The sequence below is a fragment of the Zosterops lateralis genome (genome assembly GCF_965231275.1).
Source record: "Zosterops lateralis genome assembly, chromosome: 16".
NCBI classification, from domain to species: Eukaryota; Metazoa; Chordata; class Aves; order Passeriformes; family Zosteropidae; genus Zosterops; species Zosterops lateralis.
This window is the reverse complement of record NC_139776.1, coordinates 6,953,895-6,966,610: the sequence shown is the minus strand read 5'-3', so window position 1 is coordinate 6,966,610 and position 12,716 is coordinate 6,953,895. Positions and strand designations below refer to the sequence as shown.

At 61.5% G+C, this 12,716-nt stretch overlaps 2 protein-coding genes across 2 annotated transcripts; one reads left to right on the top strand and one right to left on the bottom strand.

Annotated features, from left to right (window-relative positions):
• Positions 1 to 253: 253 nt before the first annotated feature.
• On the top strand, positions 254 to 4,637 carry LOC310915954 (uncharacterized protein C20orf204; the record flags this gene model as incomplete). Its single annotated transcript, XM_083873178.1, has 5 exons — positions 254 to 274; positions 2,946 to 3,080; positions 3,305 to 3,367; positions 3,471 to 3,623; positions 4,479 to 4,637. 5 exons carry the CDS (start codon positions 254 to 256, stop codon positions 4,635 to 4,637), a joined length of 531 nt encoding a protein of 176 aa, XP_083729304.1.
• Positions 4,638 to 11,121: 6,484 nt separating this feature from the next.
• Positions 11,122 to 12,516, bottom strand: LOC310915953 (ammonium transporter Rh type B-like; the record flags this gene model as incomplete). Its single annotated transcript, XM_083873177.1, has 1 exon — positions 11,122 to 12,516. The coding sequence occupies one exon, from the start codon at positions 12,514 to 12,516 to the stop codon at positions 11,122 to 11,124; it is 1,395 nt and encodes a 464-aa protein (XP_083729303.1).
• Positions 12,517 to 12,716: the final 200 nt, after the last annotated feature.

Sequence of the window (12,716 nt, the reverse complement as noted above, 5' to 3'; positions counted from 1 at the left end):
ACCGGAGCCCCCCGCACTGCCCGGGTGGGCTCGGCTCGGCCGGGTGGGACTTGCAGCCCCCGCGGTGGGGTTGGGGACCTGTCGGGAGGTGACCGGTTCTCCTGAAATGAGGCTTGGAGCGATCAGGAGAGGGGCCGGGCCGTCCGGGAAGGGGCTCGAACTGCTCGGGATGGGGCCGGACCACTTGGGAAAGGGCTTGGAGCAGTTGGAATGGGGCTTGGCTGTGTCCTAATGGATCCTCAGAAGGGTCGCGATGGGACAGAGCTGGGAGTCCGTGAGGAAGGGGCTCTGGTCTGGCCGGGGAAGTTGGTCCAGCTGGGATCAGGCTGCTGGGTCTGGGATGAGGCTTAGACCTCGCTGGGATGGGGCTTGGATGTGGCTGGTCCTGAGGGAGAGAACGGAGGTCTGTCCCTGCCCTGGGGCTCCGGGTGGTGACAGGGTCCCGCTGGGTAGGAGGGGTCAGGGACAGTCCGTCTGGCTGGAAGGACCTTGTGACCCCGGTGGCGTTCCCAGGCTGGCGGCAGGAATTGCCCCTTGCTGCCCTGCTGGCTGGGACTGGCAGGAGTGCCAGCACGAGCTGCTCTATCAACAATGGTGATTCCCCTTATCTCCTCGTATTTGCTGGAGGATTAGAGAGAGGATGAGATTAGCTATGCCTCTCCTGCACCCGCGCTTTGCAAGGCTGCTCCTTCACTGTCAGCTCTCCCCTAGGAAGGGATGTGCCACCTGCCTGTAGCTTGTTGCTGTGGGATGGGGGCGAAGGCAGAAGGAATGACCCTAAACCAGCTGCTGAACTTGTTCTCCATCCTGAAGGGGGAGAAGTCAGGAGCAGGATTTGTCACCTCAGTCTCCCCGCATCCCTCTCTGTCACTGCTGCTTCCCTGCTTTCCACGGTGGGGGGAAAGCACCTACAGCACCTGCTGACCTCCTGCCCTGGCTGTTCCCTGGACTGCTCTGCACTTCCTTCCAGGCTGAGCACTGAGCCCAGGCTTGGCTGTCTTGAAATGCTGGAAATGGTGTGCTTTCCCCTGAAACTGGGTCCCAATTGTTTAATAAACCACTTCAGGGAAGTCATTCCCATTTTCATGGTAAAATTGCACAGCCTTGCCTTCCCGGCAGAGGAGACTTCTGGAGAGTAACCCTTAGACTTTGGTCAGGGTGCCCTCTTGGAAGCAGTGCTCTCCTTTGATGTCCCTGGGGTTATACCCTTGGCTCTCTGCTCAATCACCTCTGGGACAAAATCTCTCAGTGGTTTTCAGGGAGTACAGCCAGCAGCACAAGGAGGCTCTTCCCAACCCTTCCCACCTCCCAGACAGGGCTCAGCACAGCTCTGCTGGAAGGTGTGTGGTGATGAGGGATGCTGGGGAGCCAGGTGGGATTTCTGCTGGTTATACCTGGGTTTGCTCCTCTCTTTGCATGTGCCTGTGCTCCGAGGTGATGGTTGTGTCCATGTGTTCCCAGAACTGTGCTGTGTTGAATTTTGCCTCATGTTAAGCCTCCATCACTCTCATTGAGCTGTAAGAGGGTGGGAAAAGGTTTTCCCCACCCTTTTGGAGCCAAGACCAGCTCAGGATTAAGTAGGGAGCACAGAGCAAGTGCGGATTTTACAAACTAACCCCCCAGGTTCTCACCAAAGAGGACAGATGGAGTGTGCCTGGGCTTGGAAATCAGTGAGGGAAATTCTTCCTTATGGCTTCTTGGAGTAGAAGAGCAAGTGGAGGTGGTGGGGAAGGCAGTGACCTCTGAGCTGAGGTGGGGAGCAGCAGACACAGGCTGCAGGCAGAGCTGTGGCCCCTTCCCCCTCGCTCCTGCTTTGGCTGCAGTGCAGGGGTTGCATAGTTGGAAGGAGCTGAGCTGCTTTCTGCCTGCCCAGACCTGACACCTGCGGCACAAGGGTTGTTTGGGTGGGGGTTGTGTTTGGGGGGGACTTTTCCTGAAAATGTGAAATGATAGAAATGCCAGGATGAGGCCCCAGGGCTGTGCCATTGCTCAGCAATGCGGAGATCTCTTGAGATGTTGGGCTCCTTTCCTGGCACTAATTTTGAGCTCCCCATCCTCACTCTGCTGCTGCTGCTGGGCTGCTCAAATATCCCCAATCCTGGTCACTTGAGCTTGTGCTGGCTTTTCTTCAAAGCTGTGGGATTCATCCCTGCCTCAGAGGGTCCATCCACCCCCTCCCTGTGCCCCTCTGCCAGCTCAGGCGTCAGCACTTGGGGTTCTCCTCTCTGCAGGGCCAGTGTGGGGCTGTTGGGAAGGTTTGGAGCCAGGAGGCTCAGCAGCAGCTGGGATGTGCTGGTGAGAGCAGATGCTTGTGCTGCTTCTGTCTGGCTCGTGGTGAGGGCCCCTGAGCCCGGGATGAGCATGAGCTGTGGGAAAACTGGAAAAATGCTGTATTAGTTCCATCCATGCAGCAGAGGGATGGGAGCATCCTTTTGAGGGTGTTTGGATCTGTTTGGGCTGAGGTGTGGATGTTGCTGGTGGGGACCAGGCAGCTCCTGCCTCCAGTTCCTCTCCAAGGAGCCCAGCACCTCCCTCTCTGCTCCCCTTGGGTTTTGGCACTTGAGGTTCTCCAGCCTTGAAATGACACAAAGTGGGGATCTAGTGGCACCATGTTGGGGCAGAGAGCTCAGGGATGAGCCCCGTAGACTGACAGAGGTCCCTGGCATAGCTCTGTGCCAAGAACCCACCTGCTGGCATGAGAGAGAGCTGTGTGTGTGCCATGGGCAGTGCTGCTGGGCTGAAGCTGGAACAGTTTCCCAAGGGCTTTGCTCCAAGGGGAGATGGCTCATCTGGGGGGATGTTCTTTGGGAGAGGAGACAGCTGAGGCTCCTCCATCACATATTGCATCTTCAGGTACAGCTCCAATGGAACTTCTGACTGGGGGTTGAAGGCAGAGCCCAGAACATTCCTTAATCCCCAGCTGACTCTGAGCCCTTCCCTGGCAGATTTTCCCCCGGGTGCTCTCCTGTGCTGTTCTGCTGCTCCTGCTGGTGGCCGTGCTGAGCAGAGGCAGGAGGTGCAGCATCGCCAAAATCCTGCGGCAGTACCGCGCCGTCATCTTCCATGAGATCCAGAACCTGGTGAGCCGAGGCAGGGCTCTGCCTGGGGGCCCAGCCCTGGCTCTGGGGGTGCTGCTGGCCTGGATGCAGCCCTGCTGTGGGATGTGGGGAGGGAAGGTTAATATGGAGCTGGCTGCTTTGCCAGCAGTGTTGAGGAGGGGGTTGTGTTTAAATGGGGGATCCCTGCTCCAAGTGGGAGGCACCAATCCTGTGAAGTGGTGGATCTTCTTGCTTTGTTTCTCCAGAGAAACCTGACTGGGTCTGTGTACAGGATCGGGAGGGCTGGGCCCGCTTGTCGTTCAGACAAGGTGAGCACAGAGGGACCTGGGGCTGGGGCGTGGTGTGGGCTGAGCCCCTGGGGAGCCACGGAGCCTCCCTCCCTGCCCGGGGCCCTGTGCTTCTCCTCCGTAGGACCAGAGGATCCTGATGTCCATCTACAACATCAGCATGTCCCTGCAGGAGGTGGGGGCTGGCACCCTGCAGGGCTCAGAGGAGCTGGCAGTCTGGAGGGTGGCCAGGACCACCAACTTTGTGTTCCGGGAGAACTGCAGGAGAATCAGCAAGGTAGGAAGCCCTCTACTTCCCAGCCGCATCAGAGGCTCCCAGTTCCCAGGGCTGTGGGCAGACCTTGCCTTGCTTTGTGCTCTCCTGGCTGCCTGTGAGGAGTCCCCAGGCTCTGCCTGCTTCATTCTGGGAGCTGGGGAATGCTGATGGCACATCCATCCCTGGGAGCTTCAGAATAACCAAGGGAGGGAAGTTCAGTTGTGGCGGTGTGGGCCAGGCTGGTGGGGTTTTACCACTGGCTCCCAAATGGGTTTTTCCACATGTGCCACAATGCCATGGCTGAGGGGAGCACAGGGCCTTGTCCTGGTGGGATGCTCACCCTGTGGGTGCATTTACCCTGTCCTGCTCTGGCTCCTGAGTGCTCATAGGTGAGGATTGGGATTTCTCCTCTAAGGGCTGGTCTGGATTCCTCTGCTGGGGAAACCCTATCTAGGGTATCATAGGGATCTAGGAGGGATCCCTATGGCAGCACAGGAATTCATCAACCAGCAGGGAAAACCAAGGGCAGTGGAGTGCCAGCTCCCAGCTCTGCCTGACCCTGGCACAGTGCTGGGACTGTCCTCCCTGCCACTGCTGGGGACATTGGCTGGGGACACCCCTGCCTGGGGTCTGCTCGTGTGGAATGGAGCTGCTGCTCCTCTGGAGATCTGATCTGGTGTCTGTGGGGTGCACACTGCCAGCTCAGACAGGGACAGCCACCTGTGGGACCTCCTGGGGACCTGAGACCATGTCCTTGCCATGGCCATATAGGCAGTTTGGCCACCTCAGCCGTGCAGAACCTGCGTGTGGTGGCTTTTTCCCCCTGACTAACATCTCTGTGGTGTGGAGGGGGGGATTTCTGCTCACGGCCCGCAGAGCCCCCCGCGCAGCGCCCCCGCACAGCCCCGGCGAGGGGCGCCCGGCCGCAGGAGGAAACAGCTGCGGGAGATCGGCAGGAGGGCGGAGAGGCTGGCGACCTGCTGGGAGAAGCTCAACGCCCTGCACGCTCCCCGCCAAGCGCCCTGGGACTCGTAGGGACGCCGCACGCCGGGGGGATGTGCTGCTCCAGCACCGCGGCTGCCAGCGGCTTGTTTGGGGACCTGGGACAAGCTCAGCCTCGAGGGCAGAAGGGTTACTGCCAGCAGATGCCCAAGATGAATTCATCCTCCTGCTCCAAGCGGTGCCCAGGGACTGGATCCACCACCTGTGGCTGGGGCTGGCAGGTTGGTTTGCTGTGGGATGGCTGTGGCAGAAACCTGGAACACCAGAACATTGGGAAGAAGACAGGAAAGAACCAGAAATAGAAGGTGAGGTGTGGATTCTTAGTTGCACCTGGCCCTGCTGCTCTCTTGAGGACAATGAGTGTGTTTTGGGGCAGAATGAGGACATGTGAGGCCACGGCTCTGGGGGCTCTGCTGGAAGTGAGGCCACAGTGCATCTGCAGGGCTCTGAGGTTATTAGGGCTGTGGATGGGGACCAGTGTCCCTGAGGCACTGCTGGGACATGCAGAGCAGCCGGGCACCCACAGTGGACAAGGAAGTAAAGGTGCATCACTGGGGAAGCCTGAGGAGTTTTGATATCCAAAAATCCCTGGCAGGTGTGGGGCCTTGAGCCAAGGCTCAGCCTCAGTGACAGGCAGCCCTGTGGAGGGACCCAGCTGCTTGGCACAGTGGGTGCCCCAGCAGGGAGGGAAGGGGTGAACTGAAGGGCATCCTCCCTTGTCACTGTGCTCTGCCAGCACCCCGTCTGTGGCCTCCACTGCTCTGTTGGGTGGCAAACAGCCTCTGGGAAGCCAGAAATAAAACCTCTCCTTCCCTGAAGTACTTTGGGTGCTTTATCTGGTGATCCAGGGGCTCTTGTGCTGTGGGTGGAGCTGGCACAGTGCAGGGTCTGGTCATGGTGCCGGGCCTGTGGAAACCCAGGCAGAAGCCCACAGCAGTGGAGGGCTCAGTGGCATCCTGCCTCTGCTCACTCTGTCTACAGAGTGTGTGGGCGATGGAAATCAAGAGCTGCTTTTTTGGAAGGATATTTCCCCTGGAGCAACAGCCAGGAGGGCCTGCAGTGTGGCCCTGCCTCAGTTTCCCCAGCCCGTCTCGGCCCGTGTGGATGCTGTCCCAGCCCTGGGAGGGGATGGCTGTGGAGGACACGAGATGGCAGCAGCGGGCTGCGTGTGCTGAGCGAGCCGGGCGCTGCCCGCACTGCCGTGTGTTCCCATGGCCACGCCAGCATCGCCGGCCCTTGTCCCCACTGAGCCTCCGACCCCTGTGGGCTGTGGCCAGGGGGGCAATGGGCGCTGCCAGGGAGTGGGATACCCCCCCATGCCCTGGAGGAGGTGGGGGGCGGCTTTCCCTGGGGGTTTCTGGGGATTCCAGCTGGGTAGGGGGATTTAGGGATGGGACGGCAAGGGATGCTCAGGGGTCCTTGCTCACCCTCTGCCTCTGGGAATTGGGCTGGGAGCAGCTGGAAGGGATTCATAACCAGGGGTGGGTGGGAGAGAGTCCACCCTGCCCTGGCACATCGGAGTCCTTGGGGTGTACAGGGTGCAGCAGGACCGGGTGATTTGATGGGGCAGGACAGGGACTCTGGTTTTGGGGTCAGAGCAGGGGGTGCAGCCTGGGGATGCTGCTCTTGTGGGGTCCCTGGAAGATGCTGTCTGCCCAGCACGGGGCAGGCTGGCACCAGGGGCCATCCAGGGGGCCACAGCTCAGCACATCCCAGTGCCAGAGCCCCCCTGGTGCCATGCTCCTCCCTGGCTTGCCCCATAATGCCTGAGCTCCTTCCTCTCAGCTCCATCCTCCTCCTCGGGAGGGAGCATTGCCCTTTCTGCTGCCCCCACAGGAGGTTTTGCACTGCTTTAGTTCCTAGGATTTTCCCTTTATCCTCCTCATCCCAACCACTGTCCCTCCACAAACCACTAGCATCCCAAAATAGCCCTACTGATGCTTGATATCCCATAGATGAGGCTGGGGGCCACGGCAGGACCTGATGGCTCAAGCACCAACGTGATCAGGACAGTGGCTGGGGACAGGGTGACTCCCAGCCTTTGTCTTTATCAAGGCTGGAGCAAAGTCCCCCCTTCCAGTGACCAGTCAGCACCTTTCCAGATAAATCAGAGCAAAAACCCTTTACTACCCTTCCCTCACAGGCAGCTGCTGCTGAGCTGGGAACCCGGTGCAGCAGTGGGAATGAGTGCATGGAAAGGAAGGAAAGAGTGAAGGAAGAAGCAACAGGGAGGGAGGGGAAAAAACGAGGTCGAAGTGATGGTGGAATCACAGCGAAAACAGCCGGAAAAAGGAAACAGGCCCTGAAAAGTCAAATAAAAATAGCAGGGAGGCGAACCCAAGTGTGCAGCACATGGGAGTGAGCACATTTCCTTCGAGGGCAGCACCGCACGCTCCCGGCTGCTCCAGGGGGGTGGCTCTGATGTGGCTCCAGCTGCTGCCATGGCCCCCCCAGTCCCCTGTGCTGTGCCAGGCACTTGGCAGCAGCTCAGCGCCCAGTCAGCCCCTGCCTCTCCTGGGGTCCCCCTGTGCCCTTGTGCAAGCCCCTCTGTACTCGGGCTGCAGGGGTGTGGAAAGGCTGAACAGGGGTGTCAGGGCTGAGGGGATTGAGGGGCTGGGGGCTCCTGGCCGTGCCCACAGCCCCGCCCGTGCCCTGTGCCGCCGGCGCCGCTTTGCCAGATGCATCCGAGCACTGTGCGAGCAGCACAATCTCAGCTTCCTCCCCTCCCTCCCCGCTTGTTTTGCAATCACAGCAGGGTCCCGCTGGGAGATGGAGGTTGGTGGAGGGGCTGCGGGGACAGGGATAGAGGAGAGGATGGGGGCTGGGGCTCCTTGCCAGGACCAGTGGGCTGCATCCCAACCCAGCTCGGGGCTAAGCTCAGAAGCAGCAGCAGAACGCAGCAGGCAGGGCAGTGTTCTGGGGGACAGTGATGGGGGATCAGAGTGGGGCACCGTGCCCAGGGCCCATCTAGGGGTGCAATGTACAGGTGCTGTGCTGTGGGTCCCCATCAGGGTACAGTGCCCAGGAACGGTGCAGGGGGAGCTTTGTCAGGGGTCCACACTGGGGCACCATGCTGGGAACAGGGGCTGCTGTTCCACAGAGGCACATTTCAGCCCTCCTCACCAGCACTGCTCCACCAAAATGCAGCTGTCCAGAGCCATCACTGTCTTGGGGTGCCAACAGCCCCTCTTGGCTCTGGGGGATCCTTGCCCACATAAGCCCTCTGCTTCAATCCTCACTCCCTTTGCAGCAGGGCTGGGGGCACAGCCCCTGGCAGCCCTGGCACACACAGCCTGTGTCTGATGGAGCAGAGCAGCATTTTGTTCTCTCCCATCTCTCTGCAGCTCCGTGAAGCTGCTGAAAGCCAAGATTTACAGTGTGATAAACGCTGGAGGCTCTGCAAAATATCTGACTGCTCCTTCCTTTGGAGAGTGACTGGTTTGGAGGAGCAGGGAGCTCTGGCCAGCACACCCAGAGGCAGAACAGCGGGTCTCAGGGAGGAGGGGTGGCCGGGACTGGGGCTGATGGAGCTGTGCCATGGCCCAGGTGGGTCCCAGCACCCCTGGCCCTGGGTCACCAGGCACCTAAGCCCCTCTGGGCAGCGGGAAAGCTCCGACCCCCCATCATTTCTTGGGCCTCTTGCTGGTTTTTTGGAGCATCTGCAGACCAGATTGTTCTGCGGCGTGCCGGGGTGCCCGTGCCAGGACATGCCAGCCGGGAGGTGGGGTGTGCCCGGGCCCAGCTCCGGGTGTGCTCCCTCCCTGCGCCCTCATCGCTCGCTCCCCTGCTGGCTGCCGCGGGCGGCTCAGCGGGAGGGAGCCCGCGTCCTCATCCTCACTGGGAAGGGCTGGGGGATGCTGGAAAACGGCTGCTCCACTGTCTCCAACAGCAAGAAGTTGGCAGCCTCGGGGCTGTGCCTGCATGTGGGATGTGTGTGCACAGATGTGTCTGTACCTGTGTGTGTACATGTGTGCGTCTGTGTATATGTGTCTGGGCACACGCCTGGGGTGTTGTGAGTGTGTGCAGGGCTGTGCACACACACGTGTGTGTGATTACAGGTGTGTGCAGGGCTGTGCACACACGTGTGTGTGATTACAGGTGTGTGCAGGGCTGTGCACACACGTGTGTGTGATTACAGGTGTGTGCAGGGCTGTGCACACACGTGTGTGGGATTACAGGTGTGTGCAGGGCTGTGCACACACACGTGTGTGTGATTACAGGTGTGTGCAGGGCTGTGCACACACGTGTGTGTGATTACAGGTGTGTGCAGGGCTGTGCACACACGTGTGTGTGATTACAGGTGTGTGCAGGGCTGTGCACACACACGTGTGTGTGATTACAGGTGTGTGCAGGGCTGTGCACACACACGTGTGTGTGATTACAGGTGGGTGCAGGGCTGTGCACACACGTGTGTGTGATTACAGGTGGGTGCAGGGCTGTGCACACACGTGTGTGTGATTACAGGTGTGTGCAGGGCTGTGCACACACACGTGTGTGTGATTACAGGTGTGTGCAGGGCTGTGCACACACACGTGTGTGTGATTACAGGTGGGTGCAGGGCTGTGCACACACGTGTGTGTGATTACAGGTGTGTGCAGGGCTGTGCACACACGTGTGTGTGATTACAGGTGTGTGCAGGGCTGTGCACACACACGTGTGTGTGATTACAGGTGTGTGCAGGGCTGTGCACACACACGTGTGTGTGATTACAGGTGGGTGCAGGGCTGTGCACACACGTGTGTGTGATTACAGGTGTGTGCAGGGCTGTGCACACACGTGTGTGTGATTACAGGTGTGTGTGATTACAGGTGTGTGCAGGGCTGTGCACACACGTGTGTGTGATTACAGGTGTGTACACCTCTGTGTGTGCGGCTCCCCCTCGGCTCCTTCCCGACCCGCAGCCCCTGGTGCCGCTGACCCCCTGCCCGCCCCTCCCGGTGCCGGAGCTGCCATCGGGACCAGCCGGGCTGGACGGGGGGCAGCCGCCGGGCCTGGGGTGCCGGGCTGGGCGGGGGCTCTCCCGGAGGCCCCGGTGGTATCGATGGGGGAGCGGGGCCGGTCCCGGCGGCTCTCGGCACCCAGCGGGAGCCGGGCACTGCTGAGGCGCCGGGCCGGGCCCCGCTCCGATGGCTCCGCACTGTCATGGGGCACATCCACACCGAGCTGCCAAGAAGATGGGGGCCTTCTGGGGCTCGTCTGGGAAAGAGGGAACCGAGCTGCCTCCCGCTCCCAAGGCCCCTGGCCCCGCTGCTCAGCCCGCAGCATCCTGCGCCGGGGCCCATTGTTCGGCCGCGCCGGGCTGCGGGGCAGGATTTCTTTGTCAGAGCTCGGCAATATTTTATTCTAACAATTAACCAAACACGCCCGGGCCCCCGAGCCTGTTTGTGATTATTGGAGGGCGAATTCCCCAGCCTCTCTCCCTCTTGGTGTTGGCTCCGCCTGGGGCTGCACCGGGTGGAAGGGATCCAGCCCCTCTCCCACCCGCTCGGGGTTGGGGACCCCCAACCGCGCCGGCAGCCCCCCACCCCTGCAGCCAGCGCTGGGGGCTCGGCGGCCTCGGCCCCCTCGGGAGCCCGCGAGCATCGCCCGCATTGTCTCATCAGCAGAGGGATCCGTGGGGGCGCAGGGGCAGCGGTGATTCATGGCAGGGGGGATGTGAATCACAGCCCTCGCTCTCCGGGCAGGATGCGGCCCCGCGCTCCCAGCTTTGCCGCATGCCAGCCATGGACCGCAGGCTTTGTCCTCCGCAGGGTGGAAGCGGCTCGCTGCCCGTGGTGGGATGGGATGGGGCCACTGCTCTTCCTGGGATGCTGGCGCAGATTTCCCAGCTCCAGCTTCGGGGTGGGATGAGGGTGCTGCGGGCTGCGGGCGCCTCCTGCATCCTGGCTCTCTTCGAGGCTCCTCGCCGCGCTTGGGCTGCGTCCTCATTTCTGCGCCAGTGGTAAAAAACAGCTGGCGCTTTCCTTTGCAAACTGTCCTGGAGGGTGAATTGCCCAGCTCGGGTTATCAGATCCCTGTAAAGACCTTTGCCTTGGGGCCGTCTCCCTGCTGCTGCAGTTCCACACTGCGGGCAGTGGATAGAGAGTTCCTTCCCTGCAGCTGTGGCCTGGGCTGGCAGCCTCCTCCAGGTGCTGCCCGCTGTGGGCAGAGGAATCTGGAGCTGAGGGTCGGGGTGGGCACTGAGGGTGATGCCGCTCGCTGAGGCTGAGGCCAATGCTCTGCAGAGCGGCCGTCAGTGTCCGTCAGGGACTGTTAACCATCCTGGGGAGACACCCCGAGCAGGTCGTTTCTCCGGCTGCTGCCGGGAATGAATGAATGCTGGAGCCACCGGGACACGGGAGGGGGATGCAGCTGCAGGGTGGGAGGACGGAGAGGTGACCAGTGCTGACCCAGCTGTGCCGGCATCCTCGACAGCCAAACCGGGCACAGGGCAGGAACAAGGGCAGGCAGCATCTCCTGCCTGCAGATCCTGCCGGTAACATTCCCTGGCCCTCCCTGCTGCTGCTGCACCCACTGCCTAAACCCGCTCCTTCAGAGCCAGGGCTCCTTCCTCAGCGCTGCCGTCTGGCCCCGGGCTCTCAGCCTCATCCTGGATCTTAAAATACAGCGAGTCATCGAAGCAGAGGCGCTCGGGCGGCCGGGCCAGGCAGGGCAGCCGGAGGGCGGCCCCGGTGACCAGCCCGGCGAGCAGCGAGGCTCCGAGGGCCACCGCCAGCCCCGCCGCCTGGCACAGCGCCTGCCCGCCCGCCCCGCGGGCCCCCCAGTGTCCCTCCGCCACCCCGCTGGCATTGCCCCCAACGGGGGACAGCTCAGAGGGTCGGGACCCGGAGGTGTCCTTGGATGCCACCAGCACGGCCACCACGCTGGCTGCGGCGCCGAGGATGCCGGGCAAGCCGTGGAGGTTGTGGATGCCGCACTGGTCGTGGAGTGTGAGTTTCCTCCCCAGGAGCGGCGTGAGGAACCTGAAGCCCAGGACGCACAGCACGGCTGAGAGGCTGCCCAGGGCAAGGGCGGCCACTGGCGGCATGGCCATGTCGGCCACCACGCCGATGGCCACCCCGCCGGCCAGGCTGCCGTTCTGCAGGTGCCCGGGGCTGAGTTTGCCGTCCCTCTCCAGCAGGCTGGAGGCCACCACGGTGGTTATGGCGCTGGCACTCATGGCCAGGAGGGTGTTCAGGATGGCGCGGTGCTGGGCATTCCCTGGTTGGCAGAGGACAGCCACGAAGCTGGGCCAGAAAACCCAGAGGATGAGTGTCCCCACCAGGGACATGAGGTCAGAGCTGGGTGTTGGGCTCTTCTTGGGGTGCAGTGGCTGCTGTGTTGCCCTGAACAGAGCCTTGGACACGCCGAGGCCAAAATAGCAGGAGAAGATGTGGATGGTGATGGTGCCGCCCACGTCCAGGACGCCCAGACAGGTGACAATGACCCACTCGCTGGCCAGGTAGATGGGGATTTCACAGGTGGCCATGACGAGCAGCTGGCAGGGGCTGGCCCTCCCCAGGATGGCCCCCACAGAGATGAGCACTGTCACAGCAGCAAATTCAGAGATGAGGAGTTTGTGGAGGTCCAGGTGGATCTGGCCATGGTGGAAGTGGTGGAGCAGGCCCTGCAGCACCAGTGCCCACTGCATGGAGAAGTTGAGCAGGAGGAAGTTGTGGGTGAGGGAGCTGAACCCGTAGCGGGGCAGGAAGGTCAGCAGGAGTCCCAGCCCCACCACCAGCATCACCTGGATGTCCTGGAAGAAGGGGAAGGTGCTGTAGACCTGGTTGGCCACCAAGCTGGTATCCTCCGCCTGCGCTGAGGGCTCATCGTAGGTGACGAAGAGGGCGAAGAAGAGGAGCAGGGCAGCCTGGAAAAGCCCCAGGAAGAGGGGCAGGAGGCGACAGGGATAGGTGGAGGGTGGCACAGCCATCCTGGAGTGGACAGCAGGGGATGGTGGTCAGTGGTCAGCAGGGCACTGGTGTGAGGTGACAGCCCAGCAGCGCTTCCGGGGTGAGCTCTGCTTGCTCCCACATCAGGGGTTTTATGGCCATGGTTAATTATTAACCAAAGATCTAAGTTTATGTTCCAGAAGAGGAGGGGTTTGCCCCTCCCTTCTTTAAACACAACACC